The 11803-nt window shown below is 42.6% G+C and overlaps 1 protein-coding gene across 1 annotated transcript; it reads left to right on the top strand.

The window, feature by feature from the left end:
- The first annotated feature begins 837 nt into the window (after nt 1-837).
- On the top strand, nt 838-11154 carry LOC123437294 (MADS-box transcription factor 56-like). Its single transcript, XM_045115699.1, has 8 exons — nt 838-1030; nt 1136-1395; nt 9175-9253; nt 9955-10019; nt 10096-10195; nt 10299-10340; nt 10465-10506; nt 10712-11154. Exons 2-8 carry the CDS (start codon nt 1211-1213, stop codon nt 10892-10894), a joined length of 696 nt encoding a protein of 231 aa, XP_044971634.1. The 5' UTR covers nt 838-1030; nt 1136-1210; the 3' UTR covers nt 10895-11154.
- Nucleotides 11155-11803: the final 649 nt, after the last annotated feature.

The raw sequence follows: 11803 nt of genomic DNA on the forward strand, positions 1-11803 counted from the left end.
TCCGAAGGAGAACGACGCAGTGGAGCCAGAGGAGGAGTCGGCGCCTGTTACATGCTTTAGCATGGAGGATGCCATGGTACAGTTCATGGTTTCCCAAGCGACAGAGATGATGGACCACCAGACCATTCTGGAGTCCATCCAGAATGACGCCTATGTCGAGGCCATTCGATGGTTCATCCGGTAAAAACGGGGGGGCGCCCAACACGCCTTTCGTTGAACTGGAGGCGAAACCGAAGGAGACACAGGAGCCGGAGTAGCGGCTGCCGTCGATCAATGTATTCAGAGCCGGGGACGTAGATCGTGAACATCTCCGTTGAAGACTAAGGTAATGTAGGTTATTGTTGATCTACATATTATGTAGGTTTTCTGTTATGGATGTTTTTTTCAAAATTTAAAAGTTAAGTTACAAGTTATTCGGATGCCAATGAGCAAATTTAAGATGTGATGAGTCGTGTTGGACGTGTCCGGATATGTCAACGGACATATGAGGATCCAAATTTACTGTCACGGCTGTAGATGCTCTTACTTATGCGGCATTTCCAAGCACGAGAGATCCATCCACACAGGCTAAACTTAGCTGCAAATACGCACGAGTTAGGGGTCGCGACCACAAAATCGTCATCCTCCGGCGGGACTTTCACCTTAATATCCGCGAACCTGGAAACAAGGAAAAAAAAAACGGCGACGGCCAATGGCGCTCCAACGGTGGCTCCTGGGCGGGTCCCCTGATTGATTTTTCCCAGGATGGGAAATTCCTCGCGCAGTCGCCTTCTTTATTTGGCCGGGTCGCTTCCTTTTGTTACCCCTTCGATCCATACCTTGCCCTTCCTCCGGCCGCCTCCCCACCCCGTCCACTAATCAGCAGCCGAGTTTTTCTCTCTCTGCCTTATAAATCCAGTGCACAGTGCCCCGCACCCAGCTCACACCACGCCCGTTCCTTTCCTCTCCGGGCTACGCGGGCAGGGACCAGAAAGGGAAGCCGCGGCCGCGCCGTCCCTCCCCACCCCTCTCCTCTCCCTAGGCATTTCTGGTGAGCTCCCTGCCCTCTCAGATCTGCCCGCTTTTGTCGCAGTTCGATCTCCGCCGGCTAGAATTTTACTCACATAATCGGTCTGTTTCTAACCGCGCTGTGCAGCTGGTGATTGGCCCGTTTCCGACGGAGGAGAGTGGATCGGTCGAGTCGGGTCGAGCCTCGCCAGGGGCAGGAAGGATGGTGCGGGGGAAGACGGAGATGAAGCGGATAGAGAACGCCACGAGCCGGCAGGTGACCTTCTCCAAGCGCAGGAACGGGCTGCTCAAGAAGGCCTTCGAGCTATCGGTGCTCTGCGACGCCGAGGTCGGGCTCGTCGTCTTCTCCCCTCGCGGCAGGCTCTACGAGTTCGCCAGCGCCGACAGGTACGCCCACGCAAACGGCAAATCTTGAATCTAGTCTCCCTGCTTCCGCTGCTGCTGTTTGATATCGGCTCACTGCTTGTGCTTGGGTACTTGGTTTGGTTAATTCATGGGGCCTTTGCAATGGCTGCGGTTGCCATTATTGGAGGCCGGGAACTCTTGTAGCTGCTGCCATTCTTCCCCAAAGCGTCCGTACGGACTCTCGGTGCACACAGCTAATCAAAAAAGCACACATCACATTCTTTGAGGCCTCTCTTCCTTCTCACACTTTTGTCACACATACACACACGCGCCTTTTGGCTTTCGCTTTTCTTTTCCCCTAGATTTCTCCAGTTCCTTCTCACTCCCCGGCAGTATCTCATGGAGCCTCGCCGCCTGCCTCCTCCCATGCCTCTCTTCTCCTTCTTTCTTTCCGTTCGATCACAGGCGGTAGCGAGTCAAAGAGGTTCTTAAACATGAAGGACAAGGAAATTAATGTGCAGCCAATGGGATCCAGGCTGGGAAATTAATGTGCAGCCAATGGGATCCACGCGTGCCCGGCAATTGCGGTGCTGTCGGGGAAGGGAGGCTGCGGCTAGAAATGGAGAAAAAAGCTCATGTGATGTCCGGACTCGGGACTGCGAGCATCACCTATAGCAGCAAAGTAATAATTAATTTATCGCAGCACCACCGCTGATTTGACCTGATTTCTCCTCCGCTCTCCAGTCGCGTCAGTTCCGTTCGAGGTATGGCCTGTGTGACCCGGGTCAGTGGTCACAGTGGCCACCGTACGCTGATTTCTTGCTTGATTGATGATCGATTGGCGTTCACGCTCATTGGTCAGGCTGTGTGGTACATGCGATACTGTAGTTTCGGGGAGCTCTTTCTGATCCGGGTGTCCTTCTCATTTGACGAGCTTTAGTTTAATCCTGAGCAGAAAACCGCATGTTTCGCCTGGGCCTGGACGGTTTCATGCGTTGACCCTCCGCAGCTGATTCGTCTTAATTTAAGTGTACGATCGAGTGCTTACTTTGGTAGGCCGCAGGCTAATCAAACCTTAAACTTGTGTATGGAATCATATAGTAGTATGTTTCAATCATTTATGTATATTATGAAAGCTCATTTTTCAATATTTTGGCACAAACTTTCAGTACATATGGTCTAGCCATAATTTGGTAGTTTTTCTATCTCCATATTGGTAGAATTTCCCTGCTAATTAACACTGTTAAACACATCAATTCTCCCAACCAAGTATGTAGGCATATCTTAATATTTGGCTGTAGTACTGTGACTGAACCAAACCACGATCAAACGTAGGTAGGCCTTCAGATAGGGTCGTGCATAGCCAGTTGGTAAATGCGGTAATAACAGTACGTACATCCCTTTTGTTGCTATTAATTTTGTCATATATAGTTATATATGCACGCATGTTAGGAAATTAGCTAGCAATGCATGTCCAGATGGAGAAGCAGCCAACAATGCACCACATTCATCTCTCTACTTGAAGCTAACATGCAAACTGTATTTTTACTAGGATGAGTAAAGGATATTTTCTACAGCCATACAACAAATAATATGTGCAAGTTAGAGATGTATTCAGGCATTCAACACAATTAGATGTTTCGTGTTGGTAAGAAATAGTTGTAGAGGCAAAGCTGATGCCTGTAAAGTTCGTCATGCTTTGTGGACTTAGTTTCTTTGTCTATAAAAGAACCAAGTCCCAGTAACATAAGCTTATACCAAGATATAGCCTCAAATATACAAGACCATATAAAGCAGATGGGTGTCACGTCTATGTGTGCATATATGTGCGAGAGACACACAGAGAGAGAAGTAGGGACGAGTGAATTGATTTCGTAAGTACCATGTATGAGACATGATGTACCATATATGATGTACTTCAACTCTGTGTGAACTTTTATTTGCGCTGAGAATTGTAAGCGCAATATGAGACGTTCTTATATTATGAGACGGAGGGAGTACTTTCTTATTTGTTTTCCTTCAAGATTCTTAATTATTGTGTAATTCGTGATAACTCCCTTGTAACTAAGGAACGGTTTACTATAACCAATTAGTGTTTTAGAACTTAGAAAGGAACTGTTTTGGTAATGATATTAATTAATCTGAAAGGTTCCATGCATGGAGAACACAAAGCTCCTTTTTCTTTTAATCCAATTACTATTAGTTCTCTAAGTCTTGCTTTTCATTGAATCTTAAAAGATATTTCTCAAATATATAATTTGAGAGCAGGCAACCATGCATGATAAAAATACTAAACGAAATAAGTTGTACATTGTTAGAGTTGTATATTCATCGATCGTTTGGCATGTTAAATATACTTTCTAGTTTGAGTATCTTTTAACAGTTATATGCAATACAGGCAAACATTGGTTTCACACACTTCAAAACAAACATGTTATCTATTATGTAACTCCATTGATAAATGAATCCAATTATATTAACCAAATATAGAGTGTTGCCTATATTTTGCTAAAAATTCATATTATTAGACTATTATTTTAACTCATAAAAAAATGCTCAGGTGGTACTCACACTAGTTCATATGGATATAATTAGACTACATTCTGTAAGATAAAGTGTTGATTTCTATATTGTATGCTTACCAAAAAGTTAATGATAGGTCTCTAACAATTACATAATGAAGGGAATTACTTTATTATACTATGTTTTTTATTTATTATAGAAATTATTAATGGAAATATTCATATGAATATAAAATGATTTTATTTAGTAAATATCACATGCAATGTTGTCTCCATGTCCACTTTAATGAAATTATATTTTGGTGAGTAATTGTACAAAACATAGAGCATTAGTTATAATTATTATTTTCCCCAAATAAGTGATCGTTTTATTGGCTGAGTATGAATAATTTGTTTAATTCATTAATAATCATTTCCTCCCCATCTTATCTGGTGCTATATTGGTAGGTTAATATTTAGGTTGTTCTTATCCACATATTTTGAAAATATTTATATGTAATAAGGTCTATCGTAATATATGGTGGGCATTAATCAATAAACATTGCCTTGCCTTTCCGATTTTCCTGCACATGTGGCGCAACTATTTCTACAGTTGTGTAATGTCTACTTATGGATTGGAGACACCTTAACCAATTCTAAGACACTATTGCCACATTGATTGTCTTAATTGACACACTGCCCCTTTGTATCACGAAAGATATATAATCATAACCGACCATAGTGTAAATATCAATACCCCTTTAGCATTGTCAAATTAACTTCTACAGTCTAACACTTCTACAGTTTAGCCGATCAAGGCTGGCTATGGCATTCATTTGTGAGACTGATTTGGCTTCTAAATGGATTAATTTGGATTTATGTGCTCATGTACATGCAAACGTATATACTCCCTCCGTTTCTAAACATAAGTCTTTCTAAAGATTTCATTAGGGAGTACATACGGAAAAAAATGAGTGAATTTATACTCTAATATGTATATATACATCCGTATGTAGTTTTTTAGTGAAATCTCTAGAAATACTTATATTTAGGAATGGAGGGAGTATGTACTTTCGGTTTGGAGACAGAGCTTACGCAGCTTAACAGTCACAAGTAATCCATTTAATAGGTGTGCCAAATGCACAAAAAATATAGTACTCAATTTATGCGAATGTGTGTGGTGATTAATAGGAGTAACATTTGTCAAAGGTTGATGCATGGGTTTAAAAAAGATTGACACGCATATTTATGAAGTACAACAGATATTACTCGCAAGAGAAAAAGTGCAACAGATATAGGGCTACTTAACCTAGACAAGTAAAACTAAAGAACACGTTGCATGTGATTTTTCACGTACTCCCTCAATCTCTTATATTGTGTGATGGAGGGAGTACTATTTTTTTAGGGTAATCACGTAGTACTATTCATTATGCATGGCAGAGTCAGCTTTGAGCCAAACAGGGCCTTATTTATCCCTGGGACGAGTTACTTCAGCCATGCGATCCTCATATGGTCACATAAACTTTTGAATCTGGATTATCAAATGATATCCAACGGCTGAAGTTAGCAAAATAGTATCCAAATATGGTTACAATTAATAAATCACCGTTAGAGTTTCATCCATTGTAATTTAAATAGTGAGCATACCAATACCAATGTGTTTGGCTACCGAGTGAACTTCTCTGTACTCGAGTGGGCAGGATTTGCGGTAACCATGTTTAGAGAATATCTCCAAATAAGCTTGCTACCTGTTTTATAGATAAAGCAAATACCAAAGTAGATGACTTAACGATACATAGGGTAAGGTAGCCCTCTTACAAAGCAGATATGAGAATAACCAGACCACTTAGAACGCATGCGATTACGCTATCAAAAGATAAAAACAAGAAGGTCTCGAAACAACGGCATGCTATGCCCTAGTACACCTAAACTCCACGACAACACCCTCATGAGGGAGAATGGCACTAGGTGTCGCCGTTGCCGAGTCCGACATGGAAAAGGGTCTTCACCAGGAACCTTTAGATAGAGAGGAGAACCACAACGACGTCTTCAAGAAGAAAGGTGATGCCCGCAGGCACCGCGCCGTCGGCGTAAAAGCGCGAAGCTTTGCCTTGGCAACTCACCTATGCCGCCAAGAGGTCTTCAGGATAACCATGACTAGTTCAGAACCCTAACCTGGATCTGGGCATCGCCACTACCAATGCCCATGCTACCCGACGCCATACCCCTTGCCGTCCACACGACCGAGAGGCAAAGCCACCACCGCCACCATGGTGCCTCCCGGAGAGCAAACCATGTGAATCACCTACCGGGGCTGCTGTCATGACATCCATGTTCCGTGACACCGTCGACCATCCTCGTCATGGTTATAAAATATGAATATGCTGAAAGCTGCATCAATTTTCTAAATAATTGACATTCTTGTAACTTCTTCGTAACCACTCAATTATAAGAAAATCCGTACTGATTAACTAGGTATGCCTAAAACAAAAAGTAATTCATCTTTATCTCCATAAGCCCACAATGAGGGGATGGAAATGCACTTACTTGGCGAAAATCAAAAATACGAGCCAGCCTCGTACTACTATCACATGGCGTGCAAGCATCGTCGTCACCAGCACTAAGTCTTGGGACCAGCTGGATCATCTCTAATAGATAAATCCCCATATTAGTGTTTCATGGTTTTCATGTCGTGTTAGTTTGGTCACTTTGGATTGATTTGGGGTTGTTCCTTTCTATTTGGGTAGTCATCCCTAGTTGCAAGATATGTTATAAACCAAGGCAATTGTTATGTAATTCTAGCATCAAAGAAATGGATAGAAATTGGAGGGTTTAACTCCACACTGATCTACCCTCCCCCCTCCCCTAGCACCACAATGCAAAGTCCAAACACACCCTGATCCTCCAACATCCCACGATCATCCCTCCATAATATAGGTAGTCGCTCTTGACGTACCTCTTCGGTCAATGCTTATCCACCATCCCTCAACACCACTGGGCTGACAAGCTCCTCGGTTAGTATTTGTTCATTGAATTCCGCATGGGCAAGTTAAACATTGTGGTTGATGCCTTGTCCTCTTGGAAGGAACACCAATGATTGTTGACAACACTGTCTAGCCCATGCTTCATCCTCTTATCACCTTACGCGCATCTATGGCCACATTACCGACACTTGTGGAGTTGCAACAACAACAAGAGGCAGGTAACCCCGAGGCTCATCCTTAGGGTTGCATTTATGGCATTCTAAGATATGAGTAGTCTATCAATCATATTAACCCAAGTGTTCTTTGGAGATAGCTTCTAGAAAAGAAGGTACACCTTACTGATATGAGTAGTCTATCAATCATATTTACCGAGATGTTTGTATGATATCATGTGTGTAGAGGTGTGGATCTTACCTTAATCTGGAACGGTGTCTTGTATGTGGTACCAACGTGTCTGCATCATTTGGGTAGCGGGGGGGGGGGGGGGGCATCCATGGGGTTTGTAGTTAGTCGGACCTCGCTTGTCTCTCGTCGTGCAGTCGGCCGCGGTGGTTGGCACCATGGTTGCGATGTGCGGATCCTGAGCAACAATGCCCCAATGCGGGCACTTTCTGAATTTGACGATGGAGTGCTACCTAGGTCCCTCGCCCTGTTGATGGTGGCCATGATGGAGGATGCCAAGGTGGTAACCCCGGGATGCAAGGTAGCTGTAATGACATGGATTTGTGAGGTGCCTGGAACACTGATATGACCTGAAGATCAGCTTACATCCTGGAGTCCCTCTCTCTCTCTCTCTCTCTCTCTCTCTCTCTCGCATCAACAAGGATCGAAGGAGGTGCATCAATGACTCAAAGCAAAACAGTGTAGACCTAAACCGATATCCTATGTCTTCTCCAGTAGTGTGTGAGTTCCTTGGGCTTTCCCGACACATGATCCATCTAGCGAGATATCGTCAACCGGTAGAGAGGATGATGCCGGTGATGGATTCGATGACAAGTATGCATGTACTCTGGAGGAATCCAATGTTCAATCTTGGATGAATTCGTCGACATCGGCGCACGTACAATGATCCCTTCTTAAAGGCTTTTTCCAGAAGTAGCATATTTCGTGTGTCCTAGGGTTTGTGGTAGTATTGAGGAGGTACTACCACGAGGCTAATTCATTCTGGATGGCCTATTTTCCGTTACTTTCTATAAGCCGGTTCGGTAGGCATGGGTGTTAGTCTTTGCTCGACATCGTTAAATCATCAATAATATATTAATATGTGAACGTGTATCAATCTATGCATAGGCCATGCTATTATGGTCCTTATAAAGTCACCGTTAGAGTTGATTCAGTACCTATGGTCTGTCTCCACTACATGTTTCAAGTTACCTAGTAGAAGGTTTGCAATGGCGACGGCGAACCACAAGTTATACCTCCTCCACTACCTGGAATACATCATGGAAGGTCATTCCATGACCTCCTAGTCGTTGGGAAGGAGCAGCTACTTTTGAAGCATCCTGACAAGACATGGTAGAATTTGAATGCTGATTACTTTGAAGCTTGAGGACGAGCTACGTTGAAGAGATGAGTGGCCATGTGGGGCAAAATATACTGCCACCATCACAAAGTCCAGGACCAACCCAAACCATCATCAACACCGAAATCCTCATATTATTATTTTCTTGGGCTACAAGTCGTGTTAGTTTGGATTCTGTTTGGGTTGTTCCTTTTTTCTTGGATCTTTCCTTCCTAGTTGCAGCTAAGCGATGTAAATCTCGGCATTGAATAAATAATCCGATGCCCAAACAAACTCTCCCCCTCGTCCGACATCCCACCATTAACTCCTCTGTAATGACAATCACTAATACCATTTTCTTAGTGCTAGCAACTTAGCAAGTTAGCTTACACCCGTATTAACAGGAGAACGATGGCCATAATGTCAATGTAATTTGCCTGGCTTAAAACATTAATATGAAAGTGCCAACATCATAAGAAGGATAATTTAAGTCATATATGTTACATTCTTTAGTATCTCATTTCTGACATTGTTCTTGAAAACTAAATAGCATTTCCAATATTGTTTGTATATTTTGATGTTCAGGAACTCTCAGACAATACAGTGCATTCTTGGCGCTTTATATTCAATATCTCATTATCAATTTAATTTGCCCCTTCAAAATATTTATAATGTCCAACATTTTTTCCATATCTTGATGTCCATAATTTCTGACAGAAACTTGCATTCTTGGCACTCAACCAAAATATGCCTAATTAACAGCTTTATTTCTTTTACCAGAAAAGTAGTTATTAAATTCTAACTTCAGTTTTTATTTATTGTATGTTCGATTCAGCTTGCAGAAATCAATTGACAGATATAAGGCTTATACAAAGGATGATGTTAATAACAAGACAGTACAGCCAGATTTGCAGGTGAAGATCCTAATATATGAACTTCCTGGTTCATTAAGACCTGAATCATCCATTACAATTATGTGAATATCTGACTAGTGATATCAAAGTTATCGTACATCTCCATTTTTTATGTATTGAGGCCTTCTTATTCAGAATATTGCCATAGTGTAGCAGTGACGCTATTTGCTGTCTCTTACAGCTGTATATTAATTTGTCAATGTACTGGCATGACAACTAACATATTGATCCATGCCACTGCATATTTAATTGATAGGTACATAATAGTTAAAACGGAAACCTGCACGGCCCTTATAATGTACTTAATGAGGAATATGATCGCAATATGTTTTCTTTAATACTGTATTTACCATGTTGACTAATGACTGGATACACTTCTACACCTTCAGTGAATACAAGAAAACAAATGTTAATATTGACATGGTCGTGTGCATCTAAAGTTCTAAACCCTTGAGGATTATTCCATTCTTCATTTAACCAACTAAAAATCAGGAGTCATCAATAATGTTGTTGCAACTAACTTTTGTCAGCTCACTATTGCAATATCACATGGACACATGTTACGAGCAAAAACATGATATATATTGCCTTTAGTATTCCGTATAATAAGAATGTAAATGTTTGCTCCGGGCAATATTGTATGGCATGTGATGTGACGACTCAACATTCTTATGCTGAATCATCTGAACTCTGAACTGCAGCAAGTCAAAGCTGACGCTCTAAGCTTGGCAAAGAAACTTGAAGCTCTTGAAGACTCAAGCGGTAAGCAACAATCTTGCCACTTTCTGAAGCCTAATTATATTTGGACAGACCAAAATAATGCTGAGTTATATCATGTGCAGAAAGATCTTGGGCGAAAATTTAGGAGGATGCTCTGCTGAAGAACTGCATTTTCTGGAAGGAAGAATTGAGAAGAGTCTCCGCATCATCAGAGGGAAGAAGGTTTGCTAGTTATAAATTCTTGAATTGCCAGAAAACAGCTGAGCTGCTCAATTTTGCGCGAACTAATATGAATCTGTGTATGTGTTCACTCCACTGCCACCAGACCCAGCTGCTGGAGCAGCAGATAGCTAACCTGAAAGAGAAGGTATACCCCCATTTTCCGCGGATATACTTTTTAAATATATTCTTACAGTAGCCTATATATATATAGGTAATTCGCAGTAGGCACGCCAGCTAATTCTGCATGCTTCTTATATCTCTATGTTCAGGAGAGGAAGCTTCTCAAAGACAACGAAGACTTGCGTGGAAAGGTGATGTTACAGACTCCTATCAGTCAGTCTCACAGTGGAACTCCAAACTGCTCGTCTTTTCTCTTTTTCTTTTGCAAGTAAACCTGCAGAATACCTGATATCGTATGTGCAAGAGACATACAGAGCATAGCAAATTAATGTCGCACCCACAATGTATCATGTATGCAATTTCAATCAGTCACTGACGTCGATCTTATCGCTGCAGCAGCGCAACCTTGAGCCGCCGCTGTTGCTTCCTCCCCTGAACTGCGTCGCGCTCCTGCAGCCATGTGGCGAGCCGGCGCCAGAGCAGGAGACGGTACCAAGTGAGGAGGACGTAGAAACGGAGCTCTACATTGGGTTGCCCGGGCATCGCTGCTCCAACCGGCTGTCAGGTCAATCCAAATAGCTAACCAGCCGGAAGGTTGATGAGCTCACAGGAATAAGTTCTCCACAGATGCATGGAGTACCCGATCAATAGTCCAACATTTCCGCTGTTCTCTATATCTGGACAGAATCTGTAATCTCTTGCAAAGCTATATTAGCTGCTGCGACGATGACAAGCCTGCAGAGAACCTTTGACCACTGAAGGTGAAACGCCCAGCACACCAATTATATTGTCTCCCTGGCCTGGCTGTATATATAGAAGTTACGAAGTTGCTTTGCTCATGTCCCTATTGTTTCTTCGTTTCCGGGCGCTGTAGTTTTAAATAAGCGGTGATCGTGGTTGCTCGGCCACTCTGCCCCCGGGCTTGTTCTCCTTGTAGCCCTGCCCCTCTGGGCGCCGAATCCCCTGAACTGTTTGCTATTTCTACTTCTAGTATATCCACCAGCAAAGCTTGTGCACTTTCGGAGAATAAACGAGCTGATCGATATCCATAGTAAGGGTAAAACAAAATAGTAAAAGATATCTAAAGTGTTGCTGCTGTCGATTCTATTGGGCTGTTGTTTGTTGGAGTGCCCTTGAGACCTCGTATCAGCGGCGTGCCCTTGAGATACCGAGTTGGTGGGATAAGTCGGAGATTGTATTTTCTTGGGCGATCGCTCACCAGGGGAGATGGCCCTGGCGAACCAATTCTTTCTGCAGGACGAGGGATCCAAGGAATGTTTTAGTTCGCTGGGAAACCATCCCGAGAGCGAATCCCAGCTTGTGGTAGAAAAATTGGGCAAAAAAAAAGTCCCAACTTTAGGGGGAAAAAAGAGGCCTTACAAAAGCTAAAACTAATTCATACCAAGTTACTTAACTGGAAACATACAAATTTGACATGCTTCTTATAATAAAAAACCGCATAGCCAGTAATTCAAAATAATAACAAAT

The sequence above is a fragment of the Hordeum vulgare genome, chromosome 1H (genome assembly GCF_904849725.1).
Source record: "Hordeum vulgare subsp. vulgare chromosome 1H, MorexV3_pseudomolecules_assembly, whole genome shotgun sequence".
Classification (NCBI taxonomy): Eukaryota; Viridiplantae; Streptophyta; class Magnoliopsida; order Poales; family Poaceae; genus Hordeum; species Hordeum vulgare.

What these genes read in the sequence shown, in the direction of transcription:
- LOC123437294 (XM_045115699.1), top strand. Translation starts at nt 1,211, where the DNA reads ATGGTGCGGGGGAAGACGGAGATGAAGCGGATAGAGAACGCCACGAGC. An exon ending in GCATCATCAGAGGGAAGAAG is followed by an intron (nt 10,196 to 10,298) that starts GTTTGCTAGTTA and finishes CACTGCCACCAG; the next exon opens with ACCCAGCTGCTGGAGCAGCA. An exon ending in ACGAAGACTTGCGTGGAAAG is followed by an intron (nt 10,507 to 10,711) that starts GTGATGTTACAG and finishes TTATCGCTGCAG; the next exon opens with CAGCGCAACCTTGAGCCGCC.